At 43.8% G+C, this 17,625-nt stretch overlaps 1 protein-coding gene across 1 annotated transcript in view; it reads left to right on the forward strand.

The window, feature by feature from the left end:
- LOC311065807 (cytosolic sulfotransferase 3-like) overlaps window positions 1-17,625 on the forward strand; it is a 37,635-nt gene that overhangs the window by 13,755 nt on the left and 6,255 nt on the right. Inside the window, exons 2-3 of the mRNA XM_084086566.1 lie at window positions 2,499-2,637; window positions 10,796-10,944. Of these exons, the coding sequence (XP_083942692.1) occupies window positions 2,499-2,637; window positions 10,796-10,944 (288 nt within the window). The remainder of the gene's footprint in view (window positions 1-2,498; window positions 2,638-10,795; window positions 10,945-17,625) is intronic.

Consider the following 17,625-nt stretch of genomic DNA (forward strand, 5'->3'; position numbering starts at 1 on the left):
CACTGCGCCATCTCCGTGGAAGCCCTGCTATGACATTGAGCCGCAGGTCGTGTTACCACCAGCAGCGTCAGTGCAAGAGGATCCTGCCGCTCTGGCCTCGGATCTCTTCACTCCATCTCAGCCCATTGACCTGTCGTTGTGGCTCCACCGTATTCCGGCCGGCTCCCCCTTGGTCAGTCGTCATACCACTTCCGCCACGGACTTGCGAGCCATCTGCTGCACTCCATCCCTCCACCCCTACGGCTGCAGCGGGTTCCTCCTTCCCCTCGGTGTCACCTCTGTCCTCCATCACACCGGCTCCACCTCAGCCCTCGGGTACTCTGGCTTCGCTTTCGACGTTTGTCGACACGGCATCGCCTTGACCTCCAGTGCCAGCAATGTCGCTCGATTTCCTCGGCTCTCCATCTGCGCCTGTGGGTACATCAGCCTCGTCTCCATCTTGGCTCCTCCCTCCCCCCGTCGGCACTGGCAAGGTCTGGGTCTGTGCTAGCGGACTTTCTCCATCATTGGCACCTTCGACATTGTCGTCCTGACATCACCATCCTTTTGCCTCGTCCTGCATCAACATCCCTTCGCCACGTCCTGCAACCATCCCTTCACCTCATTCACATCCCCCTCCAAAACCCCCTCCATCCCTCCCTCTTCTCCTTATTTTTTACTTCAAAACTTCAATAGTCCCTTGTCTTCATTTTTTGCATTGGTTGTGCAAATGCACAAAGATGCTAGTGCATATTTTTTTAATTGTTAATGATCTGTAAATGCATCATTGTGCCATCACTTTACTTAGAGGGGCACAGCATTACTAATTATTAAATATGTGTGGCGAGCAAGAAGTGGCATAGGGCCGTGGGAGAGCGGCACGAGGCCGGTGTTGTGATTGATGATGAGCGACACCTGCGAGATGCACCAGTCTCATATCTCTCATGGAGGAGCGGAAGCATAAAAGGAGGAGCGACGACAGTGAAGGCGAGAGAGGCCAGGCCTGGGTTTTATGTTCTGTTTTTTTATATGTGACAGCAGGCGTCCGTGAGGGGCTGCTGTCTTTACTTTACTTTGGTTTTGTATTTGTTTTATTTTGTTATTAAAGTCTATAAATGTTCGCCGGTTCCCACCTCCTTCTTCCTATAACAACGAACTTTGCTACACTATTCATGCACTTATATCAGCTTGTGTGTTGTAAATCCATGAATGTGTCATGACTTTAATTGAGGGGGCACGTCATTACTAACTCATTAGTTACCCATACACTAATATCAGCCCATGCTTTGTCAATGCATTATTGTGTCATGATGACTGTAATTGAGGGGACATATCATAGTTGACTCACTGTTAATAACTTACTAAAATCTGGTTATGACTAAATATAAACTTACCATCAAATACACATGCAATAGTACACATAGTACTCAGCCCAGGTCAGTGATGTCAAGCAGTGTCATTTGGTGGCTTTTCAAGAAGTCACAGAGCAGAGATACAGTATGGTTCATGGTCTGCATCTGGATGGAGTGTGAACTGAAAATGGTACCAAGCAAACATTCCCCTAACTGTAGTGTATATGATTAATGTTTGGTTAGTTCTTTTGGGAACCTGCAACCCCTTTATTTTATTTTATTTTATTTTATTTTATTTTATTTTTATATTTTTGGCTTTTGTATAGCTGCGTACATAAGCCACAGTAGGGTGAGTTTGAATGGAAATCTTCATGCAAAACATACAAATTATTGATGTTATTAGTGCATTTAGCCTGTTATTCATTTGATAAGGATCCATGTAAATAATGGTGAACTAATGTACTATCCAATGAAGTTTATGACGTTGCATTATGACAATACTAAATTACTCTGTAACACTTACACATTACTACATCTACTTACTATAGTAATAACAGTAAATTATGCATAATTACAAGTAACTAACCCTGAACCAAACCCTAAGCCTAACCGTAACTCTACAGTAAGTATGTAGTTAATTAATATTACGCCGTACTTATTTGAGTAAGTACAATGTACTGTAGCTATGTTACCTTAAAATAAAGTGTAACCAATTATTGAAGTTTAATTCAAAGTTAGAGTACTTCTCGTATATTCTTATAGAGTCTGTTTGGTTTAGTTTTAAATGTTAATTAATGTATTAACTATCAAACATGTACTAACAATGAAGTTAAGGTTGTTGTTATTCATGCATAAATCCAAATGACTCCAATCATAAGTAAGGTTAGCTCTTCATTTATTCTTGATTAGTCTCTACTCATTAGTTCATTTTGAAGTAAGTATTGATTCAGGTATTAATACATAGTTATTCATGTATCCTTAAGGTACGAAGTTAGGACAATTAAAAGCATGATTGTTTTCGCCATACTTATTACATATTCTATTAATTGATTTTGTAACTGAAATCTTTCTTGTTAACAGGTTTTGACATTGATGGCCAGTGATGATTATCTAATAATGACCATGCATAAAGCTTCAGCATTAAACTGACACTTTTTAATACTACAGATGAAACTACCTAGTCGACCTGAGTTGTTTGATTTTGAGGGTGTTTCTATGATCCACTACTTCACTGACAACTGGGAAAAGGTGAAAAACTTTCAAGCAAGACCTGATGACATTCTTATCGCCACTTACCCCAAAGCAGGTGAGAGTGCTGCATGAACTTTTACAGGTTTAAAGAAAAATAGCCACTGTGCTATGGATTTTAATTTTATTCAGCAAAGATGCATTAAACTGATCAAAAGTGATGGCAAAGACAATGTTACAAAATATTTCTGTTTCAAACTGTCTACTGTGATAATAATAAGAAATGGGTTACACTTTTATAATTAGTATACAGTAATAAAGTATTTACAAATCATTTTCAAACTATTAGTTTACAGTTAATTAAATGTTTATAAACTGTGGTTAATACATTAATAGACTATATACAAACGAGTTCATTCATTGTCACTGTAATTAATAACTTATTGTTTAATTAGCTATTAGGTTACTCTTTTTTAAGGTGTCTGTGTTATTGTGTAATTATACATTTTAGTAGTGAGTAATAATAATGAACTACATGTACTTACTAGAGGGTTAGGTTTAGGTTGTGGTTAAGGTTAGTTTAAAGTAATTTCTTTACAATTTAAAGTAATTGCTATAGTAGCTACATGTAATACGTGACCCTGGACCACAAAACATGGGTACATTTTTTGAAATTGTGATTTATACATCACATGAAAGCTGAATAAATACGCTTTCTATTGGTGTATGATTATGGTATGTTAGGACAATATTTGGCCGAGATACAACTATTTGAAAATCTGGAATCTGAGGGTGCAAAAAATTTAAACATTGAGAAAATCACCTTTAAAGTTGTCCATTTCTGTTTGCGATTGTGCTGCATTCACTCACAAAAATAAATGTTTTATATATTTATGGTAGGAAATTTACAAAATATCTTAATTTCCAAATCATTTTTGGCATAAAAGAAAAATCGATAATTTTGACCCATACAATGTATTGTTGGCTATTGCCACAAAAATACCCGTGCTACTTGTGTTTTGTCATCCAGGGTCACATATGTGTAACAAGCACACTGTAAAATAAAGTATTTCCAAGAGTTAGATAATGGTTTGTTAGCAATTTATTAACCGTAAATAGTTCTCACTTTAGGTTTGTAACGTGGATATTCTGTTTTGGCTTAATTTAATTAAATTCATAGGTTCCTGTTTGCCTGTTTTCCCTGTCATTTGACCTAGTTTCCAGTTTGTTCCCTTGATTAATCATTCAGTTCACCTGTCATTCACTTAAATATCTCTTTAGTTCCCTCGTTTAGTCTGATATATATTCTCCCTCTTTTGTTTAGTCCTTTGTCCTCTCTCGTCAGTGTTTTGCGTGGTTTTATTATTCTGTTTCCTGAGTTCCCTTTCAATATGGTTCACTCGCATTGCGTCAACATTTTCTAACGCTTATGGGGAAAACTCTGTTTCCCTTTCGTCCTGGGAACTCCGACGTGTCGTCGGGGGAGTTCCCTGACGAATTGTGATCACGCTAGGGAGCCAGTTGCCTTCGAGAGAATTAAAACAAGCCAATGGACATTGGCATGCGAGATTTGCATTCCGCACCCCGCCTACCAGCGCGGGTATAAAAAGGCGGAAGCAACGCACACACAATGCTTTTTGCTTCGGAGCCATCCAGTGTCTACTGCTGTGTTCTGCCGAAGATTTTCATTAAAACGAGCCTTCAGAAAGAAGATTGTCATCTCTGGTGCTGGTGTGACGGCGCTTCAGCGACCATCGCTTCCCCGCTGCTGGCCGAGTCCTTCTCTTTAAAAAAAAAGAAAAAAAAAGAGCCATTTTCACGGCTGGTAAACGGGTGAGTGCAGCACACCGTGTCTGCCGCGGTGGTCCCTCGGTGCTTCGGCACATACAGAGCACTTCTTTCTAAAAGAGCTTGCGGGTGTTTCGCGTCCTTTTCAGGATGTTGTTTCACCTGTGCGTTTCTGGATGCGGTCGACTTCTGCCTCAGGAAGATGGTCACAAACCCTGCCTCTCGTGTTTGGGCTTAGGGCACGCTGAGGCAGCGTTTGTGAATGAGTTATGTTCTCATTGCGGGAACATGACTCTGGCGATGCTGCGTTCAAGACTGCGAACCCTGAAACATGGGGGAGTCCCTTCAGAGAATCCCCGATCTAGTTCGTCTGCCGGTTCAGTTCGGCAGACGGCTACTTCGGTGATTCCTGTTGTTGAGCGGATGAGGATTACAGTGAAGAACGTTCCGTCTGGTGAAAGATCCTCACGGGCTTCTCACTCCTCTAGTAGCTTGTTGCCATTGGCTGTCCCGGTGGAGCTTCCGGAGCCGCCTCGTGCGGTTCCGGTTGTCTCCTTCGGGGCGCCGCCTGAGGATCAGATGCCGATTGCGGCATCGGAGGGAGAGCAGTCATCTTCTGGTGATGACTTAGTGGGACTACCCCCTTCGGGTGTGGTGGCTTCAGCTGAGCCGGACCCAGAAATGGCTGCTATGCTCGAACGGGCGGCCGCGAATGTCGGGCTTGTGTGGAACCCTCCACCGGGTCCCGAACCTTCGCGGCTGGATGATTGGTGTCTTAGAGGGGGCCGTGCCGTTGCAATGCAGTTGTGTCCAAAGACCGCTTCCACTTGGCAGGGTGCCCCTTCACTCCCCTCCCGCGCCTGTAGGTTTTCCTCTGGTCTGACCAGAGATGCCTACATGGCGTGTGGAGACGCCGCTTCTGCCCTGCATGCCATGGCGCTGCTGCAGGTCCACCAGGCCAAGGCACTCCATGACATGCAGGGGGGTGGTCTCAACCCATTGCTGCAGGAGCCACGGGAGGGTGCCTCTGCATACCTCCTTCCCCCGGGGGAGGGCCGGGTGGAGAATTTTGTGTTGACTTCTGTTTCTGTTGACTTCTGTTCTGTTCTGTTTGGTACCCAAATTCTCATTAAAAGAGCAGTTTCTACCTCCTCTTCCAGGTCATCCACGGCCGAGACTGGTGGGCACACAGTCTCCCCCGTCCGAGAGGGTCAGAATGGCAGCGCGCGCCGCCTCCGAACGGCGCCGCTCCCGCTCCCCTCTCCCCAGCTCGCGGATAGCAGTGACGCAGCCTCAACTGCGTCGCTCCTGTCTGCAGCTGGGCCCAGAGGCGCAGAGACCAGGACACGAGGAGTCAGGGCCTCGTTCCTCATCTCTCCCCCTCCCTTCGCCACCGGGCAGTCCGCAGCAGAATGCCCACGGGCCTTCTCTGCCGTCTGCCCCTTGGTGGAAGCAGGTTGGTGTCAAGTTCCACGCCCAGACCCCGCTCTCGGTCGCTACAGTGCCACCAGAGCCGGGTCCCTGTCTTCCACCTCGCTGCCACTCCGCAGGTTCGGGTGGGCCGGTTGGGTCGGTATCTGAAAGCTGGCTCCGTCCCGCTGGCTCATCCGCACCATTCGGTTCTTCTATGCAATTCAGTTTGCACGCCGGCCTCCCAAGTTCAGGGGCATCCACTTCACCCATGTGCAGTCAGTGGATGCCCCGTCTTGCGGAAAGAGATCGATGTCCTGCTGGCGAAGGACGCGATCGAGCCAGTCCCTCCTGCCGAGATGAGGTCTGGGTTTTACAGCCCCTACTTCATTGTACCCAAGAAAGGCGGTGGGTTACGGCCAATCCTGGACCTGCGAGTTTTGAATCGGGCCCTGCACAAACTCCCGTTCAAAATGCTCACGCAGAAGCACATTTTCGAATGCATCCGTCCCCAGGATTGGTTTGCAGTGATCGACCTGAAGGACGCGTGCATTCACGTCTCGATTCTTCCTCGACACAGACCGTTTCTACGGTTTGCTTTCGAGGGTCGAGTGTATCAGTACAAAGTCCTACCCTTCGCACGAAAGTCGCGGAGGTGGCCATTGTTCCCATGAGAGAACTAGGCGTTCGCATTCTCAACTATCTCGACGACTGGCTCATTCTAGCTCACTCGCGAGATGTGTTGTGCGATCACAGGGACATGGTGCTTCGGCACCTCAGCCGGTTGGGGCTTCAGGTCAAATGGGACAAGAGCAAACTCTGCCCCACTGCCTAGAGTTGCAAGCAGTACGCCTAGCCTTGTTTCGCCTCAAGGGGTTTCTCAGACACAAGCACGTACTGGTCCGTACGGACAGCACTGTGACCATTGCGTACATCAACCATCAAGGTGGTCTACGCTCCCGTTGCATGTCGCGACTCACCTCCCACCTCCTCCTATGGAGTCAGAAGCATCTGAGGTCGCTTCGTGCCGTTCATGTTCCAGGGGCGCTCAACCGTGTGGCAGACGAGCTCTCACAGCAGCCTCCCCTGCCAGGAGAATGGCGACTCCATCCCCAGGCAGTCCAGCTGATTTGGAGTGTCTTCGGAGTCGCACAGGCAGACCTGTTTGCCTCTCCAGACACGACCCATTGCCAGTGGTTTTACTCCCTGACCGAGGGGACCCTCGGCACGGACGCCCTGTGCAAGGTCAGGGAGGACGAGGAGCAGGTCCTTCTAGTGGCGCCGTATTGGCCCACCAGGACTTGGTTCACGGAACTCATGCTCCTCGCGACAGCCCCTCCTTGGCCGATTCCTCTGAGGAAGGACCTCCTTTCTCAGAGACGGGGCACTCTATGGCACCCGCGTCCAGACCTCTGGAAACTCCATGTCTGGTCCCTGGACGGGATGCGGAGGTTCTAGGTGGTCAACCACAGGCAGTGGTTGACACCATCACAAAGAAGGTAAGTCTTTGGGGAAGCACGACCTGATCATCACATTACTTTAGGGTGCTAGGAGGTTAAATCCACCTCGTGTTTTGCACTCTGTACCCTCTTGGGACCTAGCTCTGGTACTTAGAGCTCTTCAAAGTCCTCCCTTTGAGCCTCTGTTGACAGTAGAGCTTAATATTCTGTCTATTAAGACAGCGCTCCTGTTAGCATTGGCCTCTTTCAAGAGGGTCGGGGATCTGCAGGCTTTTTTGGTCGACGAATCATACCTAGAGTTCGGACCGGGCCTTTCTCACGTTGTATTGAGACCCCGGCTCGGATATGTGCCCAAGGTTCCTACCACTCCCTTCGTGGATCAGGTAGTGAACCTGCAAGCGCTGCCCCAGGAGGAGGCAGGCCCAGCCCTAGCTTTTCTCTGTCCCGTCCGCGCCTTGCGGGTTTATATTGACAGAACGCAAAGCTTCAGGACCTCAGATCAGCTCTTTGTCTGTTACGGAGGCCAGCAGAAGGGGAAGGCTGTCTCCAAGCAGAGGTTGGCTCACTGGTTAGTGGATGCTATCACCCGAGCGTATGAGTCTCTGGGTGAGCCTTGTCCTCCCAGGTTGCGCGCTCACTCTACTAGAGGTGTTGCCGCTTCCTGGGCTTTGGCTCAAGGCGCCTCGCTGTAGAGCTGCGGGCTGGGCAACACCGAACACGTTCGCTAGATTCTATAGCCTACGTGTGGAACCTGTTTCCTCCCGAGTACTCGCTACGGCCAGTGGTGCGAGGGAATAGGTTGTGTCAGCTTGCTACGCCACTCCGCGCCTCGGCCGGATATGTGCGTCCTTGCTCCGTATGGCGCCCTACGTTGGTGAGCCTCGTGAGTTCCTCCATCACCCCTCCGGTGCCAGGCGTGGCGGACCGCCCAGCGCCAGGTCTGCTACCTCTAGTACGGAGTTGCTAGTAGACTGGGTGTTTTTCAAGTGGTCTCTACGGTGACCCATGATGCCACGTGCAGTTCAGCCGTGTCTTCCCCTTGACGGACTCGTTCTGTCGTCCCTGTTGAGTACGCTCCCACTTCCCTTGGATTGGGACCACCTCAGGGACTGCCATATGTTTCACTATCCCACTGGGCTAGTACATATGTGTATTCCAGGCCTTCCTCAGGCAGGTTCGGGCTTCCGCAGCGTCCCCCCCCCCCCCTTTTTAATGGGTTAGGGCACGCTTTCCCAGTGTTATCCAATATCCACTGAGCGGGTCTTGCGGAACAGCAGTGTGATTCCCTAGCTAGCTCCCGCAACTTATTACAAGAAACTGCTGCAGGGTAGCTTAGCTGGGCGCTGGAAGGGGCCAGCGCCATGGCGTTTTATTAGGGATCCCAATTCGTCAGGGAACTCCCCCGACAACACATCGGAGTTCCCAGGACGAAAGGGAACGTCTCGGTGTCGTCCCTTCGCCATGTTGCTGTACCTTCGCGGAGGACTGGACACTGTTTGGCTCCTCAGCGAAAAGCATTGTGTGTGCGTTGCTTCCGCCTTTTTATACCCGCACTGGTAGGCGGGATGCGGAATGCAAATCTTGCATGCCAATGTCCATTGGCTTGTTTTAATTCTCTCGAAGGCAATTGGCTCCCTAGCGTGATCCAAATTCGTCAGGGAACTCCCCCGACGACACGTCTCCGTTCCCTGAACTCAGGGAACGAGGGTTACATACGTAACCGAGACATTTTCTCTGAATACTGAAGCCTGACTGGTTCATGTATGAATGAGGCATGATTCACACCTTTATTAAAATGGCTGTAATCTGTTCTGTTACAATAGTACTTGATCTGTTTAAAATGATTTCCTTGATATATGCCTATAAGGTGTTAAATTCAAAATAAAAAATTAAAATTTGTCTAATCCAGTAATTAATTTTTTCTATTTTTGATCTGAGCACAATCAGAAAATCAGAAAACCCGTCGTTATTCGTTTTTTCATTTTAGTTCAGGAAATAAATAGGCTAATGGAAAAACAAGTCGTTTTTCATCTTTTTATTTTTGGTTTTAATTTGAAAAAACGATTGAACGAATGATCCACGGACGGTGACGGACCCATCATATTCTGCGATTATAGGCCTATATAAGAGTATTTAATTTGTATCCATAGGCCTACTCTGTGTAGCTGGCCCGCCATCTACTGGCTAAAAAAAATATTGGCCCGCGGCCAAAGTTACTTGCCGACCCCTGCTGTAAAGGATCCACTGGAGGCAAGTGTAAATGAGAACACAAGTGCAGTTTATTATAAACAAAACCAAACATGAAACAAAAACATGGCATGGCATGAAAACTCAAAAATCAAGACATGGACATGGACATGGACATGGACATACCCAAACAGTGGTCTACAGGAAACAATACTTGACAAAGACACATGGCAAACATGAGGGCTTAAATACACAGACTAATGACAAGACAAGGGACACCTGTGAACAATGATCAGACAATTAACCAATGACAAGACACATGGCAGGATCACATGACAAACAGGGAATCACATGACAGACATGGAAACAGTGGGGCGGCCTCCATGGTACTATCAAGGGACCCACTTTTTCCCCCTGGCAATTGGGACCGCACCGGATCGTTCAGCCCAAAACGAAAAATGTCTTTAAGATCCACATCATTCAATTTTACCCAGCAGCTCAGTCCACAAAATTTCTCCACGTATTTTTCCAGGGGATGATTCATTGTTGGAGGTCAAGTATTCTGTAAAGGATCCACTGGAGGCAAGTGTAAATGAGAATCCAAGTGGATTCTACCATCTACCAGGGCATTTTAGAGCACTTCATGCTTCCTTCAGCAGACAAGCTTTATTGAGATGCTGACTTCATTTTGCAGCAGGACTTGACACCTGCCCACACTGCCAAAAGAACCAAAACCTGGTTCATTGACCATGGGATTACTGTGCTTGATTGGCCAGCAAACTCGTCTGACCTTAACCCCATAGAGAATCTATGGGGCATTGCTTAGAGAAAGATGAGAGACATGAGACAGAACAATGCAGAAGAGCTGAAGGCCACTATTGAAGCATCCTGGTCTTCCATAACACCTCAGCAGTGCCACAGGCTAATAGCATCCATGCCACTCCGCATTGAGGCAGTAATTCATGCAAAAGGGATCCAAACCAAGTACTGAGTACATAAGCATGATTATACTTTTCAGAGGACTGACATTTCTCTATGTAAAATCCTTTTTTTTATTGATTTCATGTAATATTCTAATTTTTTGAGATTTAGAATTTGGGGTTTTCATAAGCTGTAAGCCATAATCATTAAAATTATAACAAATAAAGGCTTGAAATATCTCACTTTGCATGTAATGAGTCTATATAATATAATAGTTTCACCTTTTAAGTTGAATTACTGAAATAAATGAACTTTTGCATGATATTCTAATTTTTCGAGTTTCACCTGTTTGAAAATAGGGCTTTGATATGGTGATATTAAATGTTTTCTCTCTTCAAACTGACATTTAAAACAATTCAGTACTACTGATATCATTTTATGTATGCTAGTTCTTATCTTGTTATCATTGTTATGTTTCTAAGAAAAGGTTTTATACTCCTGTTCCTCTAGGTACCACCTGGGTTTCATATATTCTTGACCTTCTGTATTTTGGTAAGGATGCTCCAGAGCGCCAGACTTCCCAGCCTATCTATATGAGAGTGCCATTTCTGGAGTCATGTTTTCAAGTGATACAATCAGGTCAGAGACCACAGAATAATGTTCACTTAATTAATAATGTGTTTTTTTTATGTTGTTGTTGTTGTTGTTGTTTGTCAGTTTTTATCACTGTCTCATTTTATGCTCATTTACTTCTTGCTATTCCATATTCCAAATTTTAAAGTCATGCATCATGGATTCTGTGTGCCACATATTCTGTAATTTATATACTGTGACAGATTGATTTAAATCATCTGCTTTTTACTCAGCAAAGGTAAAATGCGTATTATTATCTCTGTGTTTCTAAAATCAGAGCCAGTTCTCTGTATTCCTCCAGAAATAAGACAAAGGTTCCCTGAGCACATGCTGAGGTCCTCTGCTGGCTTTGCTGTACACATGCAGCTGCTGTTACTGTAAATATATGAATCTGTAGCACCGATCATATCTTACTATATTAATTGTGATAATTAAGCATCAAGATAAAAATATTCCCATTTTAATTTATTTTTCAAAATAAAGATTCAAAATCCAATGGACTGTTTGCACAACTTCTTCCGTGTTCTACATAGTACGAATCAGGCAGTTCCGGGAAAAGCTATGGGGCTAAATTGATGCCAAAACCATTGAAAATGGACAGACTAAAAGTCACAAATAGATATTACAACTTGTAAACACAAAACACAATCTACAAATAGATTAAAAATCCGCAAACAAAGTCCTCATGATCCGCAAATATAAAACAAGATCTACAAATAGATACAAAGTCCTCAAACAAACTCTTTGTGATCCACAAATATAAAGCATGATCTACAAAAAGATTAAAAATCCACAAATAAACACATCCTGATTCACAAATAGAAATCAGTGACTTGTACTTGAAAACCAGAATTTGAATGAATGTAAAGTGACTTGTTTGCAGGTGAAGATCATGTTCTGTTTGTAGATTGTGTCACATTTGTTTTCAGAATTCTGACACTATTGTTTTGCTGTTGTGACAAAATAATGCCATAATCATTGAAAATTAAGAGACTATGAGTCAAAAATGCATATTACAATTTGTAAACACAAAACAAGATCTACAAATAAATTTAAAATCTGCAAACAAACTCCTCATAATCTGCAAATGTAAAACACAATCTGTAAATAGATTCCAAATCTACAAACAAACTCCTCATGATCCGCAAATGTAAAACAAGATCTACAAATAGATAAAAAATCCACAAACAGACTCTTCATGACATACAAATATAAAATGCGATCTACAAATAGATTTAAAATCCGCAAGCAAACTCTTTATGATTCACAAATAGAAATCAGTGACTTGTACTTGACAACCAGAATTTGAATGAATGCAAAGTGATTTGTCTGCACATGAGGGTCATTATTTGTTTGTAGATTGTGTTGCATTTGTTTTCAGAATTTTGGCACAACTGTTTCACTGTTTTTTCCCATTAAAAAATCTACAAATGCCCTCCTCACAATTTGCAAACAAACACAGTCTAACTTGTATTTTCAAACCACTGTAAAAAGACATTCTTACACATTCTGTGCAAAGCTCAGCATGCAAGTGTTGAATCTGTGTTTGCAGATCACAGGGCATTCACAGATCCCTCTGCACACGTCTACAGATCTTTTTGGCACTATCCGCAGAGTTGTGTGACTACGATCCACACGTGTAGTCAGCCAATCAGGGGTATTGCTTCAATGTGATGTCACACCCCCTCAATAAGCCCTTTTCAAAATAAGAGCTGACACTTCTCGGATGGGTGGGCTGGGCTCACTGCCATTTACTGTTGCCGGTGTTGTACTGAAATCCGACTCCCCGGACAAATCGCACACCCCTTCGCGTGCACGCGCAAGTGAGTTTAAATGCACTTCCTTTGCTATATCCGTTTATCGATCAATTTTTCACACAGCAAGCACCCAGATCCTGCATAGAAGCTTTGTCTACACTTAAATAAATTAACAGAAAGTGAACTAGCGTGGATAAAAGATGCAAAAAACAAACACAAACAAACAAAAAAACATGGCAGATCGATTCAAACTATAAACTTCGACGGGTAAGGAATAAAGCTACCAGCTATCAAAACAAAACTGTTAATTTAACTGAATTTATCGTTTGTGTGTTAAACACGCTGTGGTTCATAGGAAAATATTGTATTACTCTCCCCATTGCACATGAATGTCATTAAAAATAATCATATTTAACCTTTTTTCACGAAGATAGGCTTTAAGAGTTCATCAAATATATATTGTATATACAGTGAGGAAAATAAGTATTTGAACACCCTGCTATTTTGCAAGTTCTCCCACTTGGAAATCATGGAGGGGTCTGAAATTGTCATCGAAGGTGCATGTCCACTGTGAGAGACATAATCTAAAAAAAAAAATCCAGAAATCACAATGTATGATTTTTTAACTGTTTATTTGTATGATACAGCTGCAAATAAGTATTTGAACACCTGTCTATCAGCTAGAATTCTGACCCTCAAAGACCTGTTAGTCTGCCTTTAAAATGTCCACCTCCACTCCATTTATTATCCTAAATTAGATGCACCTGTTTGAGGTCGTTAGCTGCATAAAGACACCTGTCCACACCATACAATCAGTAAGAATCCAACTACTAACATGGCCAAGACCAAAGAGCTGTCCAAAGACACTAGAGACAAAATTGTACACCTCCACAAGGCTGGAAAGGGCTACGGGGAAATTGCCAAGCAGCTTGGTGAAAAAAGGTCCACTGTTGGAGCAATCATTAGAAAATGGAAGAAGCTAAACATGACTGTCAGTCTCCCTCGGACTGGGGCTCCATGCAAGATCTCACCTCGTGGGGTCTCAATGATCCTAAGAAAGGTGAGAAATCAGCCCAGAACTACACGGGAGGAGTTGGTCAATGACCTGAAAAGAGCTGGGACCACCGTTTCCAAGGTTACTGTTGGTAATACACTAAGACGTCATGGTTTGAAATCATGCATGGCACGGAAGGTTCCCCTGATTAAACCAGCACATGTCAAGGCCCGTCTTAAGTTTGCCAATGACCATTTGGATGATCCAGAGGAGTCATGGGAGAAAGTCATGTGGTCAGATGAGACCAAAATTGAACTTTTTGGTCATAATTCCACTAAACGTGTTTGGAGGAAGAAGAATGATGAGTACCATCCCAAGAACACCATCCCTACTGTGAAGCATGGGGGTGGTAGCATCATGCTTTGGGGGTGTTTTTCTGCACACGGGACAGGGCGACTGCACTGTATTAAGGAGAGGATGATCGGGGCCATGTATTGCGAGATTTTGGGGAACAACCTCCTTCCCTCAGTTAGAGCATTGAAGATGGGTTAAGGCTGGGTCTTCCAACATGACAATGACCCGAAGCACACAGCCAGGATAACCAAGGAGTGGCTCTGTAAGAAGCATATCAAGGTTATGGCGTGGCCTAGCCAGTCTCCAGACCTAAACTCAATAGAGAATCTTTGGAGGGAGCTCAAACTCCGTGTTTCTCAGCGACAGCCCAGAAGCCTGACTGATCTAGAGAAGATCTGTGTGGAGGAGTGGGCCAAAATCCCTCCTGCAGTGTGTGCAAACCTGGTGAAAAACTACAGGAAACGTTTGACCTCTATAATTGCAAACAAAGGCTACTGTACCAAATATTAACATTGATTTTCTCAGGTGTTCAAATACTTATTTGCAGCTGTATCATACAAATAAATAGCTAAAAAATCATACATTGTGATTTCTGGATTTTTTTTTTTTAGATTATGTCTCTCACAGTGGACATGCACCTACGATGACAATTTCAGACCCCTCCATGATTTCTAAGTGGGAGAACTTGCAAAATAGCAGGGTGTTCAAATACTTATTTTCCTCACTGTATATGAGGCAAATACCTGTCTTTTTGTTTGTTTGTTGCTTAATTGCGTCTTAAAAATAGAAATAAAACAAATTATTAGTGATAATTGACACTTAAAGCTAAGAATGTAAAGAAACCTTAGACATTTTTTTTTTTTAAATTAATAGTTATTTTCCAGCACATTAGGGCCCCAAAAAGCATTATTTATTTAATTCATTCTTTCAATTTTACATCTTACATACAGTAGCTTATGGATATACAATTAAAATAGCTGGAGCAATTGCTTTGCGGTCAGGTGCCCTTTTTTTAAATAAAAAAAACTGCTAAAAAACAAGATGGGTTTAGCAGGGGGAGTGGGATTTTCACAGCATTAAAATATGGACTGGTGAAATCACACTCCCCTCATCAGCACAGGTGTATAAGGTCATAGACTCACCACACTACTGCCACTGTCACATCTTGGTTTAGAGATTGTGTGGAGAAATGTGCTAGAATGTACATTTCCTGAAGAAAATGTGAGTGGTGCTTGCAGTTGCAAAATTTGGCACGGTTGCTAGGGTTTTACTAGGCAGTTGCTAATAAATTTTAAATTTATTTGTAGATCTTGTTTTGTGTTTACAAATTGTAATATGCATTTTTGACTCATAGTCTCTTAATTTTCAATGATTATGGCATTATTTTATCACAACAGCGAAACAATAGTGTCAGAATTCTAAAAACAAATGTGACACAATCTACAAACAGAACATGATCTTCACCTGCAAACAAGTCACTTTACATTCATTCAAATTCTGGTTTTCAAGTACAAGTCACTGATTTCTATTTGTGAATCAGGATGTGTTTATTTGTGGATTTTTAATCTTTTTGTAGATCATGCTTTATATTTGTGGATCACAAAGAGTTTGTTTGAGGACTTTGTATCTATTTGTAGATCTTGTTTTACATTTGCGGATCATGAGGACTTTGTTTGCGGATTTTTAATCTATTTGTAGATTGTGTTTTGTGTTTACAAGTTGTAATATCTATTTGTGACTTTTAGTCTGTCCATTTTCAATGGTTTTGGCATCAGTTTATCCCCATAAAAAGCATTCATATATTTTCTCACTAACCTGTGGGAAATCCAGTGCTGGTCTTCTTATTAAGGGTTTTTTTCCCACATAATCTATACCTGTTGACTTTCTATTTATGAATGACTTTGAAAAGCTGCAATAAAGAAATGGTGTGTGTGTGTGTGTGTGTGTGTGTGTGTGTGTGTGTGTGTGTGTGTGTGTGTGTGTGTGTAAACCCTACATTATGGGGGACAAAATGTCCCCACAAAGATGGCAATATCCGAAATCCTTGTCCTTGTGGGGAAATGTTTGGTCCCCATGAGGAAAACAGCTTATAAATCATTTCAAGTGATGTTTTTTGAAAATGTAAAAATGCAGAAAGTTTTCTGTGATGGGTAGGTTTAGGGGTAGGGTTTGTGTAGGGGGATAGAATATACAGTTTGTACCGTATAAAAATCATTTTTTCCATGGAAAGTCCCCATAAAACATGAAACCACAACATGTGTGTGTGTGTGTGTTTGAGTGTGCACGTGTGTGTTGCTGCTCTTATTCCAGCCTTTTAAAATCACACAACACAATAAAACATTTGAAAGAATGTGCTACTTGTGTTAAAGATATTTCACAAAACTGTACAATTTATTTCATTCTTAACCCCTTCTGACGGACGAGGATCAGCCGGCTGCCACACAGATGTCAGCCATGGATATCCCTCAAGACCATGCCAAGGAGGAAGCCATTCCTCTGTAGGAGTGGGCCCTCACCCCAATGCTGCACTGCAATTCCAGATATTTGTAGGCTAGCGCTATCGCGTCCACTATCCAGTGGGACAGTCTCTGCTTCATAACTGACAGAATCTTCGAGTGGCCCCCGAAGCAAACAAACAGCTGCTCCATCTGCCTGAATTGGCTAGAGCGCTCAATGTACACCCTAAAGGCCCTCACTGGGCAGAGTGGGTGTGCTGTCTGCTCTTTCTCAGCAGAGGGGAGAGCAGAAAGTGAGATAACTTGTGCCCTAAAGGGCGTGGAGAGCACATTTAAGCACATAGCCACGCCTGGGTTTAAGAACAACCTTGCTGTCGTCTGGCAGGAAGTCTGCCAAACTCAAGGCAGGAAGTCTCCACTTGGGAGGGGAGGTCACTTCTCAGCGGGATTGGCCAGGGTGCTGCAGATAGCAGCTGGACCATTCCTGGAAACCATGGCTGGTTCTGCCAAAGTGGTGCTACAAGCAGGACTGAGCATCTGTCCTCCCTGATTCATCTGATGACCTGAGGGAGCAGTGCTACCGGAAGGAAGGCATAAAGGCACAGAGGGGGCCACTTGTGAGCCACTGCGTTCCTTTCCTTCGAAAAGAATATTCTCTCGGTGCGAAGAGATCCACTACTGCCTGGCCAAAAAAGCTCCAAATCATGCAGACTGTTTGGGGGTGGAGACTCCGTTCCCCTGGGGGCGGCACATGTAAAGCTTATACTGAGCGGAGATTGTCCTGTGCCCACAAGAGGAGGCGGTGTGCCAGTCTATTCAGTAGACTGCACTTGAGACCGCCATGGTAATTTATACAGGCTACCACTGTCATGTTGTCTGATTGGACTAGAACATGGTGCCCCTTGAGCGCCTGCTAGAACGTTGTGCGTTGGCAACCAGTCTTGAAGCTTTTAACGGTGGTTTTTCAAGTTTTTAATTGTTCAGGTTGGGCGCCAGACAGTTTAAAAAACTGACAAACAAATTTATAATTTTCTGTTAACCACCCTTACGGGAAGAAGAAAGAAACAGAAATGTCCATTCACGTTTTATAGCAACAACAACAAAAAATTATAAATAAATATTTCAGTCTCTTAGTGTCCAGAAACA

Source organism: Abramis brama (assembly GCF_963993115.1).
Source record: "Abramis brama genome assembly, chromosome: 16".
NCBI classification, from domain to species: domain Eukaryota; kingdom Metazoa; phylum Chordata; class Actinopteri; order Cypriniformes; family Leuciscidae; genus Abramis; species Abramis brama.